The 19,745-nt window shown below is 41.7% G+C and overlaps 1 protein-coding gene across 1 annotated transcript; it reads left to right on the plus strand.

Moving 5' to 3' along the window:
• Positions 1-8,303: 8,303 nt before the first annotated feature.
• On the plus strand, positions 8,304-18,143 carry LOC129179565 (gastrula zinc finger protein XlCGF8.2DB-like). Its single transcript, XM_054772963.1, has 2 exons — positions 8,304-8,618; positions 13,914-18,143. The coding sequence occupies exons 1-2, from the start codon at positions 8,501-8,503 to the stop codon at positions 14,936-14,938; spliced, it is 1,143 nt and encodes a 380-aa protein (XP_054628938.1). The 5' UTR covers positions 8,304-8,500; the 3' UTR covers positions 14,939-18,143.
• Positions 18,144-19,745: the final 1,602 nt, after the last annotated feature.

Genomic DNA, 19,745 nt, shown 5'->3' on the forward strand with positions numbered 1-19,745 from the left:
ACGAACAAGGACATAAGGACAAAGGACAAAACAATATCAACAACCACAATGACAAAGCTGTCAATGACAATCACACATAATAGTAGTAATGAAATGATGAACTATGATAGTGATCACAATGACAATACTGCATTAAAACAGTCACACATAATAGTAGTAATGAAATGATGAACTATGATAGTGATCACAATGACAATACTGCATTGAAACAGTCACACATAATAGTAGTAATGAAATGATGAACTATGATAGTGATCACAATGATAATACTGCATTGAAACAGTCACACATAATAGTAGTAATGAAATGATTATCTATGATACTGAACAGAATGATAATACTGCATTGAAACAATCACACATAATAGTAGTGATGAAATGATGAACTATGATAGTGATCACAATGACAATACTGCATAGAAACAGTCACACATAATAGTAGTAATGAAATGATGAACTATGATAGTGATCACAATGATAATACTGCATTGAAACAGTCACACATAATAGTAGTCATGAAATGATGAACTATGATAGTGATCACAATGATAATACTGCATTGAAACAGTCACACATAATAGTAGTAATGAAATGATGAACTATGATAGTGATTACAATGACAATACTGCATTGAAACAGTCACACATAATAGTAGTAATGAAATGATTATCTATGATACTGAACAGAATGATAATTACTTTAATGCACATCATTGTAAAAAAAAACTATAGTCATACTGCTGATATCACCGTCGCTGTAATAAAACCAACAACATAATAACACCCTGGTTAACTCAGTGAGTAATGTGGGGAAGTACGTATGCACTGTGAGTGTGCATATGTACAGGTATCTCTGTATGTGGGGAAGTCTTCATATATATATAAAGGTGCAAGAATGTGCGGGCGTGTAATTGTCACTGAGAATGCATGAAAGGAAAGGGGCCGCCTTCCACCTCCCAGAGAGCCCCGCCTCAAATAGCCAGGCCGAGCCCCCGCCGCCAGAAGGCCACCAGGCCCACAGGGGCAGGCAGCACAAAGATCAGTGCCCCAAGAGCCAGCCTAGAGAGCCCCCCCCCAGTCAGTGGCAACATGGTGACATCAGCCTCCTCCGGCCCTTGAAGACACTCTCCCTCCTGAGTGGTACAGAGTTCCTCTTCTTCCTCTTTAACGTGGGGGGCTGGGGATCCTCCTGCTTCAAAGTGGAGAGCCACACCTGCAGCTGAGGGGCACGTTCTTCTTGAAGACCAATCAGCTGCTGTATGTCTGCAGGACACAAACAACACAAACACACTTTAACTTGTGATGTTTCTCCAGGACGTCTACACTTTTCACGTGTACTCAGTCACTCAGACATGTCAAGTATTACATCGTCCAAGGATGGGAAAGTTGCCCGAGTCTGTGATGACTCGGGCAGGGGATCATAGCCAATCTCCTCAATCAATTCCATTTTGATTCATCAGCTTCAAAATCAATAAATCACAATTCTATTCAATGTGATTTCATTTGGTCATAAATAACTGCCTATTCCAATAACGATCATCCATGACTGAAATCGGCTGACACCAATACAGATGCCTATCACATGGATTAATTGTGCTGATGTTGCAGGCAGCATAACGTTCTCCACGGCATCTCCAGACCCTTTCACGTCTGTCGCATGTGCTCAGGTTGAACTTGCTCTCATCAGGGAAGAGCACAGGGCACCAGTGGTGTAGTTGCCAATTCTGGTGGTCTATGGCAAATGCCAATGGAGCTCTACGGTGCTGGGCAGTGAGCACAGGGTGAATTGTATTCACTGTCTGTCATTTGTGCATGATTAGTGACATATTTCATGCCATTTCTGTGACCAGTTTTTTGTTCTTACGGCTTCTTTTGTTTGAGCCACTCGATAGGATTTTTTGTCTTGTAGTGGAGTCATACAGTCTGTCAAAGTCTAATTATCTCTGTGCATTTTTTTTCTTTTTGTATGTGTTAAAATGACAGGTGATCATGTTTTTGGGAGGGGAAGAGGTATGATGCCATGCCATGTCACTGAGCGTGACTGTCCTTCCTCAGTTGGTGGAACAACACTTGATTAAGGACGCAGCCCTTGAACCCACTGATGTTGTCTTAATAGGATGTGGAGACTTGGAAGTGGAAGCTTATGGATGCAAGGTGATTGTACCGATGCTTGTGGTGGAGGGCCAGGTTGATAGTCTCATCATTGGCAGCAATCTACTGAGGTTCCTGGTACACCACCTGAGGTTGGAGATGGGTCTTAATGTCTGTGGCTCCACTCCAGCTGGATGTGACGATGGCCCTCAGAGAGAACTGTTGAGTTTGGTTGCTGATGTAGTGGAGTGTCCTAATGGTGTGTCAGAAAAGGTTGGTGTTGTGAAGTTAAAGAGAGCTATCAATTTGCAGCCAAGGACTGAATATTTGGTCTGGGCCAAGCTACAGCAAGTGAGTGAGTTGCCTGTTGGCAGCGTAGTCATGTTGGGTCCCACCCTCGCAAGGTCTAAACCAAGATCAGTCATGGTGGGGAGGTCAGTGGCATTGATTACTGATGAAGGATGGCTGCCGTTGAAAATAATGAATCCCACAGAAAAGCCTGTGACATTGAGGCGGAATGCTAAACTGGCTGATGCATATTCATGTGTGGCCATTGAGAGCTTTGATATTCCTGAAAGTGTCAGGCCTCTTCATTCCAGTGTACAACAGAACGTACAGTTACCAGTAGCTGACATGTTCACTGACCATGACGTGCATAGCCTGACCACAGGGGCCTCTAGTTTGCCTGACTCCCTGGGTTTAGAACAGCCACATCTAACAAATGCACCACATTCTGTTTTACACAAGATTGGACTCTCTGACATTGCTTGTGAAGTGTCACAGACTTGTAAAGACCGACTTGTTGACCTCACAGCTGAGTATGAGGTCATCTTTTCTAGAGACAAGATGGATTGTGGCAAGGCTGTAGGCTTTCTCAATCGAATTCGTGGTGTAGATGAGACACACTTGCTGCTCTAGGGGGTAATGCCTATTTCTCAACGATGGACCTCACTTCGGGGTACTACAACCTTGAAATGCATCCAGATAACAAAAAGTCGTGCAGAGTACCCCAGGTGTTAATATTGGGACCTATTCAACTAAAACTATTCAACTTGTATATCAATGACATCTGTAAAGTGACGAAAGACTTAAAGGTGGTATCATTTGCAGATGATATTACTGCCTTTTGTTCTGGGGAAAGCACACAAGTGCTTGTTAAAAAAGTCACGAATGAAACGGCCATATTAAAAAGATGGTTTGATTAAAACACAATTATCCTTGAACTTAAGTAAAAGTAAAATAATGCTATTTGGTAATAACAGAAAGGAAATGTACGACCAAATACAAATAGACGGAGTGGACAGTGAAAGGGGGAATGAAAATACATTTCTGGGGATCATAATAGATGAAAAAATTAATTTATATGCGAGAACAACACTAAAAACCAACAGCATTTCAGTATGTGGAATCAAATTATGGAACGGATTGAATAAGGAACTCAAACAAAGCACCAAGATGAGCAATTTTAAAGAAACAAGTCAAGCAGTTGATGTTTGCAAAATACAAGGAAGAGGAGTATTGAACTTGTTTTGATTCGTCACTATTCATTATTTATTTATTATTACAGTGATTTATATTTTATTTATATTTATTATGAAAACATCTTAATAATTATGTCATCACATTGTTACATCACTCTTCTGTGTATTAAAAACATCACATCTGGAATACAGGAAGTGAATAAATGTGCTGCAATAGATGTGGAATAGATGGGGGGTCGGATTAAATAAATTTTGCTTCTTCCCACTCCTTTTGGACATGAGGTACTGTGAATTGAATTATGTGACGTATTCCATTGTAACTTGTACTCTGTGATTTCCGATGTGTTGACAAGCTCATTGTGAGTTCTCTGGTAGCTCGTGATTGGCTCATGCCAAAGAAAGAGCTACTCCTTCCTTACTGATTCGCGAGCGGCATGATCCAGTACATGTAGCGGAAACCCTGTAGCCTGCAGCGATCCCTGCGTGCAGTGTAGTGTTTTTGGTAGCATCCTTCTCCCACTTTCCTTCACACTGTGGGGGTAGCACGTTAAAAAGATTTCATTGAACACAGCATTTGAGGAACAAACACGTATTGCTAGCTTTGGAGGCTTGTGGTGTGATCAGCAGTCAAACGGCAGCTAACGCAGCCAAAACGCTGTGATGTGCGTGACAGTCAGAAGGCAAAGTTAATCACCCGAAAAACAATTAAATTCATCGAATGAGATGATAATTTCACTGATAGATGATCGGTGTCTGAATCGGCAGCATAAAAACCCTGAACGGAGCATCCCTACTTTTCATCATTTATGAGCAAATCAAATCATATTTAATAGAATTGTGATTAATTGATTTAGAAGCTGATGAATCAAAATGGAATTGATTTAGGAGATGAGCTATGATCCCCTGCCCGAGTCATCACAGAAGTTTGCCATCCTTGGACGATGTAATACTTGACATGTCTGAGTGACTGAGTACACGTGAAAAGTGTAGACGTCCTGGAGAAACATCACAAGTTATCCCCAGCCCCCCCACGTTAAAAAGGAAGAGGAGGAAGTCTGGACCACTCATGTGGGAGAGTGTCTTCTAGGGCCGGAAGAGGCTGATGTGACCATGTTGCCACTGAAAAACCTTTCAGATGCTCAGTTTGTAATAAAGGATTTTGTCAGAGGTCACAAATGACAACACACATGAGAACGCACACTGGAGAAAAACCTTTTAGATGCTCAGTTTGTAGTCAAAGATTCTCCGTTAAGGCTAGTGTGGCAAAACACATGAGAACGCACACTGGAGCGCACCTTTTAGATGCTCAGTTTGTAGTCACAGATTTTGTCAGAGGTCTCAAATGACAACACACATGAGAACACACACTGGAGAAAAACCTTTTAGATGCTCAGTTTGTTGTCACGGATTTACTCTGCACTGGCAGCATAGTTTCACTCTGCTCTGCTCAGTCAATATGGAACTTTACTTTTGGTCATTGTGGATATTTAGCTGTGACTACCAAATACAAGAGATTATTTCATCGTTTTCTGACTCTATTAAAAAATCACAACCAGATAGCTAAATTATTTGCCTTTTTTCTGGGCCCCCTGCTAGTCATGGGTTCTTGGAATTAAGTCATAACCCCCCCCCCCCTTCTTCTGGTTGAATGGCGGGTTGCAACCATGACTTCAAAGATGCACACCGCTACCTACTGTACCGGAGTATGCAACATGGGCCATGTAACTTATTTTATATGAATTCAGATCATGAAAAAAATAAAATAATATTAGTAATCTAGATTTTATTATATAGTCTTGTGTCCTTCAAATACCCTTTCACCGCTCTCTGCCATTTGGATAGTTCTTCTCACAAAAAACACACAAAAAATTCCTTAGCTGCCCTGCGAGGAGCCTGGCGTAAAAACACAAAGTTCGCCCTGAATTGTGCCTGCACTAAATGTTAACCGTATAATGAGGGAATTTAATTTACATTGTAAGCAAATAGAACATGTAGAGTGCATGTTCATTTATTATTGGAAATATAACAATCAAACAGCACACAAAGAAGAAGGTGGATACAGTGAATAGTGAAATTAGTATGCCAGTCCAGGATATTTTACACTTACTTGGGAGGTATATAGACTACGTTGCGCAGCAGAAAAGGTTGAAATAAAATAATTTACAATGCTTATGTAACAGATGCAGAAAAAAACATGTATTATCATGTCTGAAATGTTTTTGTTTATGGGTTAATTTCTCCAAAATCCCTACCTTTTGATTTGTTTTGGTTTCTTCTTAAACTATAATTTAACATTTGTAACTTTATTTTCGTATTTCCTTTGTCATGGTATGAGCTTTTATGTTGAAGGTTTAGTGGATGTCATACTGTTGCTCACGTTGTCAGTCAGTCCATTTTTGTGCTGGCTGATAGGTACGTTGGTGTGGGAGCAACTAAGTTCTGTAATAACATTTCAGTGGTTAAAATATTGTTTTATATTAACCTAATGGAACCCATGTTGTTACTTATTTATGTTTATTTAATAATATGTTGTGTAGTGTGGTTTTGGGGATGGTTTTGACTGTGGGAGAGCAAGCTAACTACACTGCTCAAAAAAATGAAAGGAACACTTCAAAAACACATCAGATGTAAACTGGGGGAAAAATGATGTTGAATATGTTTCCTGATAATAAGTGGGTGATGTATTAGTAACAAAATGATGCCACATCATTTGATAGAAATGAAAATGATCACCCTATAGAGGGGGGAAATCAAAGACACCCCAAAAATGAAAGTGAAAAAATGATGCAGCACACTGGTCCATTTAGCTAAAATGTCATTGTAGCAACTCAAAATGATTCTCAGTAGTTTGTGTGGCCCCCACGTGCTTGTACGCATGCCTGACAACGTGGGGGCATGCTCCTAATGAGACTACGGATGGTGTCCTGGGGGATCTCCTCCCAGATCTGGACCAGGGCATCACTGCGGTACCTGGACGCATGGAGGAGATTCCAGGAGACAGGTAGTTACTCCAGGAGAGCTGGACAGGGCCGTAGAAGGTCCTTCAACCCTCAGCAGGATCGGTATCTGCTCCTTTGTGCAAGGAGGAACAGGATGAGCACTGCCAGAGCCCTACAAAATGACCTCCAGCAGGCCACTGGTGTGAATGTTTCTGACCAAACAATCAGAAACAGGCTCCATGAGGGTGGCCCGAGGGCCCGACGTCCTGTAGTGGGCCCTGTGCTCCCTGCCCAGCACCGTAGAGCTCCATTGGCATTTGCCATAGACCACCAGAATTGGCAACTACACCACTGGTGCCCTGTGCTCTTCCCTGATGAGAGCAAGTTCAACCTGAGCACATGCGACAGACGTGAAAGGGTCTGGAGATGCCGTGGAGAACGTTATGCTGCCTGCAACATCATTCAGCATGACCGGTTTGGTGGTGGGTCAGTGATGGTCTGGGGAGGCATATCCCTGGAAGGACGCACGGACCTCTACAGGTTAGATAACGGCACCCTGACTGCTATTAGGTATCGGGATGAAATCCTTGGACCCATTGTCAGAACCTACGCTGGTGCAGTGGGACCTGGGTTCCTCCTGGTCCACGACAATGCCCGACCTCATGTGGCTAGTGTATGCAGGTAGTTCCTGGAGGATGAAGGAATTGATACCATTGACTGGCCCCCACGTTCACCTGACCTAAACCCAATAGAACACCTCTGGGACATTATGTTTAGGTCCATCCGGCACCGCCAGGTTGCTCCTCAGACTGTCCAGGAGCTCATTGATGCCCCTGGTCCAGATCTGGGAGGAGATCCCCCAGGACACCATCCGTAGTGTCATTAGGAGCATGCCCCCACGTTGTCAGGCATGCGTACAAGCACGTGGGGGCCACACAAACTACTGAGAATCATTTTGAGTTGCTACAATGACATTTTAGCAAAATGGACCAGTGTGCTGCATCATTTTTTCACTTTCATTTTTGGGGTGTCTTTGATTTCCCCCCTCTATAGGGTGATCATTTTCATTTCTATCAAATGATGTGGCATCATTTTGTTACTAATACATCACCCACTTATTATCAGGAAACATATTCAACATCATTTTTCCCCCAGTTTAGATCTGATGTGTTTTCCAAGTGTTCCTCTCATTTTTTGAGCAGTGTATTTAGCTAACAGCCACGTTTTTCTCTCCTATTGGGGTGTGTGAGCGTGCTATCGTGCATTGTGCTGAATGTGCCTTATTCCTGTACAGGCCCTTTGTTATTGAGGAGCTCACGCGCATGTCCTGTTCATATATTCCACCACACTGCAGGTATATTGTTTTACTTTGAATGATTTATTTCTTTTATTCCATTTCTGATGCTTCAGTTATGTGCATTTAAGTTAATGGAATTACATTATTATTATGTATTGTATTCATTTCATGTCATTTCTTGACCTCTGTTATTTACATTACTTTCTTTACATTTTGAGTCCATTTTTGTGCTGGCTGACAGGCCTGTTGTTATTGAGGAGGTCACGCGCATGTCCTCTTCATATATTCCACCACACTGCAGGGATAAACTTCTGTTCCAAAGCCATTTCTGTGCCCCTCCATCGTGCACCAGAACACAACGCAGTGTAGTCGGGACATGCGGATACACTGGCAGCCCGGCTACACTTAAACATCTCCAGACACCCTCCACTTCACAAGGTGACGTATGTACACCAAAAGCTGCTTGCCAGCCGCCAATAATCCACAGAAGAAGAAAATGGGGCGGGCTGAGCGGCGGTGACTTTCCGGAGCTGCTGTCAGACATGTCAAATTTACGATAAAACTGTATTATAGATTCACAGCGAAGAGAGCAACGAATAACCCAAAGATTGGTTTTTGTAAAACCCGAAAACGGAAGATGAGCGTGGAGCATTTGGAGTGCTATCTGCAGTGAAGATAGGAGACGTGACAGAAGATGAAGCACTGCTATGCTAAAATGGCGACGTCCAGTCAAAGAGAAGGTGGAAGAGAATCCGCGCTACCAACTCCCAGCCTATCATCAACGGAGAAAAAGCCCCAAACGGCAGATAACGGTGAGCGAGTTCACGTTTCCAACAACGTCTTTTTTGGAGGCTGTCTTAGACCCTGAAAAGAGAGATGACGGTCGTTGCTGAGCAAGTTAAACAAAGAACCGCCATGATTGTTAGCTTGACGAAGGCAGCTGAGTTCATTTGTGAAAGACAAATGAAGAATCGGAAGAGAAAAACAAGGCTTGCGTAAAGAAAAGAGTCACAGCTGATACGGTAAATGAAAGTTACCAAAGTCGTTTGTACCTTTGTGTTACTTGATGTTATACAGCAAAATAGGCTGTGGATAGTAATGTGCGGATCCATGCTGAAATATTGATACCTCCGATACAAGATCTTTAGGCTCTAAAATCGATTCTCAGGTCAAAATATCAATAAGACAAGATATTCAGACACATCAGCTTTGACTTTGGAAAACAGTGATCGACATTCTTGCCACTTTTCAGATTTGTTGCAGCCGATACCACTAACTGTTTGTGTTTGATACGTATTGATTTGGTCTGGCAAGGCCAGTGGTGTCGCAGCTTTTTTTTATTGGCTCGCGGCACGTTGAAGAAGTAAAACCAAAAAACCCAGAAGAAATGGGGAAAAATAGAGCAAAATGTCAAGAGAAGAAGCTGAAATGTTGTTGCGTTTTGGCACAGTTCACTTGTAATTAATCACAGATAGAAAGAAGGTTTTATCTATAATAGGTGTACCTTTTGAAAAATTATTTTCAAGTTTTTAATACAGCTATCAACATGAGACTGGATAATATGTTTGCCTTATGTAATTTTTTGTTCCTTAAACATTGTTTTTTTTTAAAGCACAACACAAAATGGACCTCAATGTATAATAACATAAAACACAATGTACAAGTAGACTTTGGTAAGGTAGTGCCTAGGCCTGTCACGATAATGGATCTATCGATTTATCGAATGATAAAAACACAGGTTGATAATTATGAGCCCTCGATAAATTGACATGTGCGTGTATGCGCGTCTGTTCCATCTGTTAGTCTCTCTGTGGTTCACTTTGCATGTGTTTGTGTTCATTGGTTCCATGAAATGAACACAGAAGAGAGTGAGCATCTTCTCAGCTAGCCTTTGAAGCCTCTTTGTCCCAGTAGTGGAGGCGGGGGCTATGTACACGGAGCGCTTGTCCCAGTAGTGGAGGCGGGGGCTATGTACACGGAGCGCTTGTCCCAGTAGTGGAGGCGGGGGCTATGTACACGGAGTGCGAGCAGTCAGCTAGCAGACGCGATTATGATTGAAGGCACAAAAGTAATCGTTTCTTAGCCGAATGCCACACTTCCAGTGTGGATGTGAAGCAAAGGCTTTTTCCCGACAGTGAACGCTTACTGAGGCGTTTGATCGGCGGAGTAAAAACGAAACATCGCGTTCACAGTGTCGCTCACTACATTGCAAAAGAAATGCAGTCTTTCAATACGGTTGAAAAGCCAACAGTAGGAATTGCCTGGGCGATATCAGCATCACTGCATTTTAGCTCAATGCCTCGTGTGTTTTTATCCACTGGTTGCGTTGCTTTGTGTAGTTCTTTTGACACCATGAGTAGGATTGGTTTGTGGTGTCGTGACGTCCCCTGATTTGTGAGTGTTCAAGTAGAACACGATGCTACTTGAGCAGGTACACGATGCTTGAGTGCCATATAGTGGCGCAAATGTGACATGACAAAACTATCATTAAACAATAATAAACCAAATGATGATATGCTTCTTTTTTTTTTTAAGGTCAAAATGATCGCTTATCGTCGCAAAACTTTAGCACAATTATAGACCAGCAAAATGTGTTATCGTCACAGGCCTAGTCGTGCCAGAGGACTGGACTGTGGTGTACAAGACTGAGGATGTTTACAGTGATTATAGCCAAGATTTGAGCTTTCAAGGAGAAAAGAAGGGAGAAACATCCATCCATCCATTTTCTATGCCGCTTCTCTTCATTAGGGTCGCAGAGTTATGATGGAGCATATCACAGCTGACTTTGGGCGACAGACAGGGTACACCCTGGACTGGTGTCCAGCCAATGGCAGGGCACATATAGACAAACACTCACATTCATACCTATGGACAATGTAGAGTCTCCAATGAAGCTAACATGCATGTTTTTGGAATGTGGGAGGAAACCGGAGTACCCAGAAAACCCACACACACACGGGGAGAACATGCAAACTCCACACAGAAATGCCCAAGGGACATTCGAACCCAGGTCTTCCCATCTCCTGACTGTGTGGCCAACATGCTAACCACTAGGCCATAGAGAACTTGCACAACATGGACTTAAGCCTTAAGACATGGAGATGAAGATTGGTTGCCTTCAAAACACAGAATGCTAAGTGTAAATTACTCTGGAGTTGCTTATCCTTAAATTATTGTTTCAAGTGGGCTTATTAATGAGCGTAAAGACATCTCTATAGCCTGGTTTATTTAATATTTTGTCGCTGCCCCCTACCATCAACGTATGGCTGTTCAAAGATGTTTATATAGCATGTATAATGCAGCCTTGTCGCTATCGTGGAATGCTGTGTACTGTCACGAGGTGGCTTACGCAAAAGGTTGGAACCCGTAATGCAGATAGACACAGCGCTAGTAAAAAATACAATTTATTACACAAGGTAATAATGACATGAAAAATACAAAAATAACTACCAAAAGATAAACTAAGGAACACAGGACTAGAGCCAAAAATACAAAGAACAAAAAACACTGCAAGGCAGGAAAAAAAGGTACTCACTGAACGAAAAGAGCTGCAGGAAAAAAGGTGCAGAACAGGTAAGTAGAAGTAGCAAAATCACAATGGCAAAAAAGATACGCGAGCAAACGGGACCAGTTGGGAGCCAAGGGATGAGGAACAGGAAGCAGGGTTGGCAAGGGAATAACTGGCAACTGGGTAGTGGCCAGGCAGACGTATATATGGGGAGCTGGAGACTGATCACAGGTGTCCCTGATTACTCATCAGTGCAGCCATGACTCTGCAAGGATAAAACAGAGGCGGCAGCAGAGTGGAAAACACAGAACATGACAGTTTACAATACAATATGTGAACAAGACATGACTTCCTCTGTTCTGCGGCAACTTCGACATAGTGGTCATTCTTGTCCTTTTTTGTTCTTCCTGTGTAGCAGCTTGTAATATTCCGCCGGTGGAATAGATTTCTTTTTCAAAATGGCTTCATACCGTATTTTCAAGCCAGACGCTTCTTGTGAAGGTGTTCCTTCATAGCAGTCATCGGTGAAATGATCACTGCAAAGAACAGAACTCGATGTGGGCGTCCATTTTTCTCTCGTTCCCTGCACTTGCTTCATCCATTGTAGTCTTAAACTTTCCTCTTTTGGAAAAGAAAGAGCAGTGACGGGGCTACAGGGTGGCCAGGAGTGGCCTTGGCCACCCTCGGTCACTCTCAGGCCTTGGACAATTTTGACAAACGCGGCTCTGTTGTGCAGAACATTAGTTCAGACTCACTGCTGTTTCTGCTTGGACGCATTTCACTGCAGCACACAACTTTCCGTGTGGCGGAGCTGTCAATAAAACCGCGTCTTGTTGATTCAGCATGTAAATCTGTTAATATTGAAAGATCTCTGGAGCAGCATTAGTGGGCATGTAAACCAAGGAGTCTAGAGTTACAGCAGCTTCCATACGATGTCCTGCACGGGTTTGGCCGCCATGATGGTGAGCACAATCCAGAAACTGTGAATTGAAGACATGTCCTCAGCACACTCTTCAGCTATTAATTGCTCTAATAGGTTGTCCAGAAGCAGTGGCTACGAAACGGGGTGGGCAGTGGTGGCTGTGGCCCCCCTGATCAATCTCCGGCCACCCCACTGGCCATCTGGACAATTCAGGTATCAACTTATTGCCATCCCTATGTGAGTCTCACCTTGGCCACCCCAATGAAACATTTGTTGCTCCACCACTGAGAGAGTACCACGCAGATATTATGAACATCCAGCAGCAATACAACATTTTGGCATGACTACTATTTTGATGAAAAATATATCGAACTAAGTCCACATGTGTTTGTTTACTCTGCTTTGGCTGAGATGTGTTACTCTGCATGTTTCACTTCCAGAAATGAAGCTTCGTTGCGACATGTTTGTTATGGCTGCCGCCGTTTACTATAAATGTCATAAATGTTATTTTGCCAATTTACCATTGGCTTTCAAAAAATGAGCAATGTAGACCATAATTTCAAACAATATATAACACATTGAAGCAACGCCACCTACAGTGATCTGCCTGACGTATATGCCTCCACTCAAAATGGTTTACAGGCATCTTTCAATTCACTGTGGTTATGCCACATGTTGCGCGAGATGGCGCTAATGTTAGCTATCTGGGAAGGTTAAGACACATGGCATGATTTAACGCTTCGTGCAGGGCGATCAGCTTTCTTACTGGTAATCACAACAGTCTCCGAAACTACAGTGGATGTTCAGTGAATCACAAAACTTTAGCACCCAAGTCACACAAGCAAACGTTAGCTTGCTTGGTCGGTTAGCTAGCAGAAGCAGCTGCAGCCTCCTCATGAACGCAGTGAAAAGTCGAAGTTTTAACGTCACAACTTACCGTAGAAGAGCACCTTGGAGTGCAGCACGCACCCCGTTTCACCTCTTTGACTTGACGAGAACCGGACGTGGTTCTGTACTTCACCTCGCCACACATCACCTCAACATTCAGAGCACAGCGGTTAGCAGTGTGGGCGGGTCTGGACGCCTAGAGGCGTGGTCTATTTGCATACATACAAAACATTTATTTTAAGAGTTAATATTTGCATTTAACATTTAAATTCAAGATTTAGTTTTAAAATTTATATTTAGATTTCCATCCATCCAACCTAACATGAATGTTTTTGGAATGCGGGAGGAAACCGGAGTACAATCTCACAACAGGCACAATAATCCCGAATAAAAACATGGGTTACTGTTGTGGCGGTAACCCACACCGTGATGAAACTCGACTCTGAACCTCCAACGTCACTTCCTGTTCGCCTACCACTCACTCAGTTGGGGAACACATTTACGGCAACACACAGGAGCATGAGTTTTATGTATGTCTTAAATGGCTTGACTATTGGGGTGTTATTTCATGTCTAGAGGGCTCTAATAATGTGAAAACAGTATTTAGAAGTCGGAAATAGGTTTTGTATGCTCTAACTACACAAATATTCCATTCATTAATCGGGAATTCTACTTAGCAGAAATTCACTTGGGTTTCTGGATCCAATAAATCGCAAAAAACAAGGGATTACTGTGCTCAAAACATTTCTTCGAGGTTGGCCGGTCTGAAAGTATGTTTGTGTCCTGCAGACATCCTGAAACTGACTGATCGTCAAGAAGAACGTTCCACTCAGCTGCAGGGGGTGAGCTCCACTTTGAAGCAGGAGGATCCACAGCCCCGCCACGTTAAAGAGGAAGAGGAGGATCCACAGCCTCTCCATGTTAAAGAGGAAGAGGTGCAAGCTGATGGAGACCACTGTGGAGGATCACAAGCAGACAGCCTCCTAGCTCCGCTATCAGATAGTGACCTCACAACATCACACTCTCCTGAGGATGAAGACAGCGACTCCAACCAAGAGTCTCTGAGCAGCGATACAGACGCTGAAGGTGATATGAGGATGCACATTGACAACAAACACTCTCAATGCTCGAAAAAGAAGGAGGGTAAAAAATGTTTCACCTGCTCAATTTGTGCTAAATCATTTTCCTTCAAGTGCCGTTTGACTCGACACATGCAAACCCACACTGGAGAAAAACCTTTCAGTTGCTCTGTTTGTGCGAAAGGCTTTATTTCAAAGAGAGATTTGATTCGACACATGCTGACACACACAGGAGAAAAACTATTTGGTTGCTCAGTTTGTGCTAAAAGCTTTTCTCGTAAGGACCTTTTGACTCAACACATGCTGACGCACACAGGAGAAAAAGTTTTTGGTTGCTCAGTTTGTACTAAAAGCTTTTCTCGTAAGGACCTTATGACTCTACACATGCGAACACACACAGGAGAAAAACCTTTTGGCTGCTCAGTTTGTGCAAAAAGCTTTTCTCAGAAGGGCACTTTGACTCAACACATGCTTACACACACGGGAGAAAAACCTTTTGGTTGCCCTGTTTGTGCAAAAAGCTTTTCTCTGAAGGGCACGCTGGCTCAACACATGCTGACACACACAGAAGAAAAAACGTTCAGTTGCTCAGTTTGTGCGAAATGTTTCGTTTCCAAGAGAAATTTGACTCAACACATGCGGAAACACACAGGAGAAAAACCTTTTGGTTGCTCAGTTTGTGGTAAACAATTCTCTCAAAAGTGCTATGTGATATCACACATGAGAAGGCACTAGGGTTGGGCGATATGGACCAAAACTCATTTCCCGATATACTGTATTTAGGTTGAAGGTCGATACACGATATATATCCCGAGATATTTTAAGCTAAATTAGTGGAGACAAAATCAAAGCCAAATATGTGTGTCAAGTTGTTTTATTAAAATAAATACTTAACATGAGGATGTGTTTTGAAGTTTTAAAGCTTCATACAAGATGCACATAAAAAACTCTTATCTAACAATAGCCTCTTAAATAAAGTAGGCCGGTCTTTTTGTGAAATAAATACAGAAAAAGTCAAACATAATCTTTTTTATAACAAACCTTCAGCTATGTTCAATTCCTTAGCTTACCTCCTGCATGCAGGGATGAGGGAGATACAGCGCAAATCCAGTCTATTGATACAAACGATATGGGTGGTTTTGATATCATGCTTAAAGTAAATATTGTTATGTTTTTTTGCTCAGTTTGTGGTGAAAGATTTTCTGGCAAATGCAGTTTGACAGACCACACGTGTTTTTGTAAACCTTTATTTGTAATGTTAGTCACAATTATATTTTGTGATATTATTTGAAGAAATAATGTCCGTGCAGCGTCACTTCCTGTTGCACAGAAAGGACGCTCATGGCAGGAGCTCCGTTTTCTACTGCCGGAGTTTTAAATACTTAAGAATACATTATTCCTGACCACAGCCTGTGATCACAACTCGAGAAGAGTGTGCTGACGTCTGACAGAATTAAATAAGCTTTGCTTCTTCCTACTCCTTTTGGACACGCGGAACTGTGAAAAATTGTGGAATTATGTGATGTATTCCGTTGTAAATTGTATGCGTGTTCAAATCAAGTCAAAGCATTACGATTGCCAAGAAAATGATATCTGAGTGATGGACAGTTTACATTACCATTGTCTACTTCTTGTACATTGTGTTTGTTTGTTATACATTGAGGCTCATTTTGGTGGCTGTATTAAAAATGTTAAAAATATTTTTCAAAGGAACACATAGATAAAATCTTCTTTCTATATGTGATTGATGGCGATTAATTTCAAGTGAATTATGACAAAATGTGATTAATCACGATTAAATATTTCAATACATAAACAGCCCTAATATTAATGGTATATTTTTATTATTAGTTACTAGTATCAACACTTGAGCTTCTTTTCTTTGCATTTTGTTCTATTTTTTTTCCATTTATGTTGGGTTTTATACCTACAATGTCCCGTAAGACAATTTAAAAAAAATATCCGCAAATGGCCCCCAGGCCACACATTAGACACCCCTGGGCTTGACAGCCCAAAACAATATGAATCAAACACAAACGGCTAGTGATTTCATCTGCAACATATCAAAAAAGTGGCAAAAATGTCCAGCACTGTTTTCCAAAGTCAAAGCTGATGTATGAGAATTTCTTGCTTTGCCTAAAACCCAAAGATAACAGGTCTGCTTTCATCATTGACTAAGGAATTGAAAAAAAATACATTTGACAGGCCGAAATCAGGAAATTCACATTTAAAAAAAAAAAAAAAAAAACCTAAATAGTTGTTGCTTCATTGGATAGTCAATTAGTCATCAATTCATCGATTAATTGTTGCTTATTGAATGATCAACATCTGTTTACTGAGTCTGGGAAAAGTTTGGAATATTGAAATGTCAAATCTGTAGGGACCCTGCACACTGGAGCAATGTCAGCATTCGGCTTGAACCACCCATGGTACTACATCTAATAAACCACATGGTTTTTGGCACGCACACGTCCATGAAGTAGGTCTGTCACAATTACCAATAAATCAGCTAACTGCACAATAAATGAAAACAAACACCAGAATTTTGCCCGCCTCGATATACTGACGTGTATGTGTGTTTGTTTTCCTCTTCGCTGTCTACCAAACAGGCTGGATGAAAAGAGGATTCACTCTGTGCATGTGTCTCAACACGTGGACATGTTGGTACTATAGCAGAATGCACAAAGTGAGTGAACCCCCTGTCAGTCATTCATTCTCTTTGTCCCAGCGGGTAGGGGCAGGGCTAGAGAGTGTGCAGCCATGTGCTACACGATGAAATACTTTCTTGGTACGTGTTGTGTATAAAACACCGTTATTTCTTAGCAAAGACAGGGTCTGAGTAATTCTTTTTTTTTTTAACAACCGCATATAATTTAACCAAGGTCTCAGTCTTGTTACTTTCCACTGTGTTCCTGCATTACCTGTAGTTTAATTTAACAACATATAACACATGGCGCTAGGTTAATACTGTTTTATTAACTTGTGAGCTGAGTAGATGAACACTTATTGGAAGTAGATTATAGGAAACGCATAAGAAAAAGTACATTCACATTAGCAAATAACTGATATACCCACAGAAACGGGTGTTCTGTACGTGCCTGTTATGTTTTATTCAGAAAAGTTGCTGACGGAAGACCACGTCAGCAGGAAATGCGGCTCTCAGCTGTTGCTGCCACACACACACACACACACACACTGTGGAATGTGCAAGATAAGATAAACTTGGCGCCACATCAAAACGTCAGCCATCCGGGGAAACCTCTCCAAAAGGTGGAAAAGCCCATCGCTGGGGGCAGACTTCTTCTCATCGGAAGGCCGCAGGAGGACATTAGCAGAGACATTTAGCCTGGATATCCGGAACTTGTGATTCTATTCTGTCTGACATACCTAAAATACCTTTTTGTTAACCTTCTACTGGTGTGTAAGTCTTATTCCTTCTCATAATTGGAGATGAACGCACACGTAAGGGGAGGTGAAATTTACTTATTTACTTATTAAGACGAGACAGAATAGTTTCGCACTGGGTTGACGTCCCTTAAGAGTCATGAGAGTTGCGAACTCTGTGGTGAAATGCCACTCAATTGGGTTCGAGTCCCCTAAAGTACCAATCGTAGGTTGCAGACCTTGTGGAATTCCACCTATACCTTGACCAAAATTTTTGGAAACGAGAGGCCCAACGTACGGAATGGAGATGTGACTCCGCTGCAATCTACTAACAGAAGCAATTCCCAGCGCACGGTGAGAGTTTAATTTTCTGTCTCAATTTTGTGTGAGTGTGGGCTAAATGAGTGGGGACTTGACAGGTTTTATCCTCCAACAAAAATTAGCTTGGGAAAAAAAGTAGCAACAAAAAGTTTAATTAGGAAAATGGAAGTGAAGGCAATAGTTTTTAAGTCTCTGTTGTCTGAGGATTATAGTGATCACAGTTAAGTTGGTGCGTTGTCAGTAAGAGTTACAGTATGTGACTTATTGCTAAATAGTATGTATATATTGTATTATATACTGTATTACATATGGCTTATTGCTAAGAATGTGGGCCTTAGAGGGTGTGTGCAGCGCTGAGTGTCCTTCTTTGTGAGTGTGTGTACATGCGTGTGCGATTTCTCTTTGGATTACTCTCGCATCCAAAATCATGCATGTTTTTCATGTGAAAGGTAGATCAGGTCGTTGACACCTGTTAAAAGGTTGCTTGAAGCGAGGTACACATTTAAGAAAAATCAAAAGTTGGCCTGATTGGGAATCCAAACTAGGCATGTCCAAAGTGTGGTTTGAGGCCACCTGCAGCTGAGTTTTTATTGGCCGCAGAGCACTCTAAAAATCAATAATGTAATTCTTTTAGTTTTTTTTAACAAAGTTGGCATATTGGATTGGGTTTTATAGTTTTGTACGAACATTGAAAATGACTTCCTGTATCACAAAGGTGTCACTGAGAATAAATAATCGAGGGTAATGAAAAATACAAAACCTTATTTTTTGCAAATTAATGATTTATGAATTTGATTTCATACTTGAATTGTCAGGTTTGGTGCAGTTTTGAGTAAATCTGTCTTCAGTTGAAGAGGGGCTGTACAAAATTCCCAATTGCTAATCTCATGTTTCCATAGCAACACCAAATTGTGAATGATGTAACGATAAGGCTCTTTTGTAAAACCAACTGACATATGCACAGACAACATCAGCTTGCATTTGTGGAGGTCACTGACTTTGGTGTGATTACACCACAACTCTGTGGCATTCTTGTCTCTAAAGTTTGGGAAATGTGGGTATTTATGGGTCTTGATAATCTTTGATGACCACACCAGGACAAAGCGACAGGAAAGTTATTTTGTCCTTTTGTTTGCATCTCGTCACCTCTTGATGGGGTGATTACCAGTATGTTCAACGAATGGTAGTAAAGTAAATTTTAATTTGGGGAGTGGGTACAATTGCCTAAACATATGTTCTTAAAGGATAATAAATAAGATATGCAGAGTGTTTAACATCCTTCCAAGATTTGTGAGTTCAGTGCAAAACAAACTCAACGGTCAAACGTTCAAACAAACGATCTTACTACTTTCCAGTAAACAATAGTTAAATTGTTTGCTTGATGCTTAGCATCAAGCATAGTAACAGCGATAGGAAGGGACCAGTCCAGCTGAGATGATGCCAACGCGGGGGTCGCATTCGAGGAAGGAGCCAATTCCAGTGCATCCAGGTGACCACGGGCGGGGACGAGATTAGAAGACCATCTACTTCCCATATGTGCAAAGTCATCAGCTCATCTCGATGGGAAAAGGCCCTCATCAAAAAGAGTCCCTAGAGATGAGATTTTGCTGCTCGAAGAAAGGGACTGAAGATGGCCAACACCATTCGTACAGTTGCACAATAATCCTCTGGGCAGTGATAATTCACACACATCCTTCTCCAATCCACAAATCCATGTCGGACAATGTGCATTGGCAGCAAACACTTAGGAGGAAACAACATCCGTGGTTTTGTATCTTATTTTTTAATCTTCTTTGTATTTTGTTATGCCTAAGGAGGTGTTTCAAGATTCAAGATT

The sequence above is a fragment of the Dunckerocampus dactyliophorus genome, chromosome 4 (assembly GCF_027744805.1).
Source record: "Dunckerocampus dactyliophorus isolate RoL2022-P2 chromosome 4, RoL_Ddac_1.1, whole genome shotgun sequence".
NCBI classification, from domain to species: Eukaryota; Metazoa; Chordata; class Actinopteri; order Syngnathiformes; family Syngnathidae; genus Dunckerocampus; species Dunckerocampus dactyliophorus.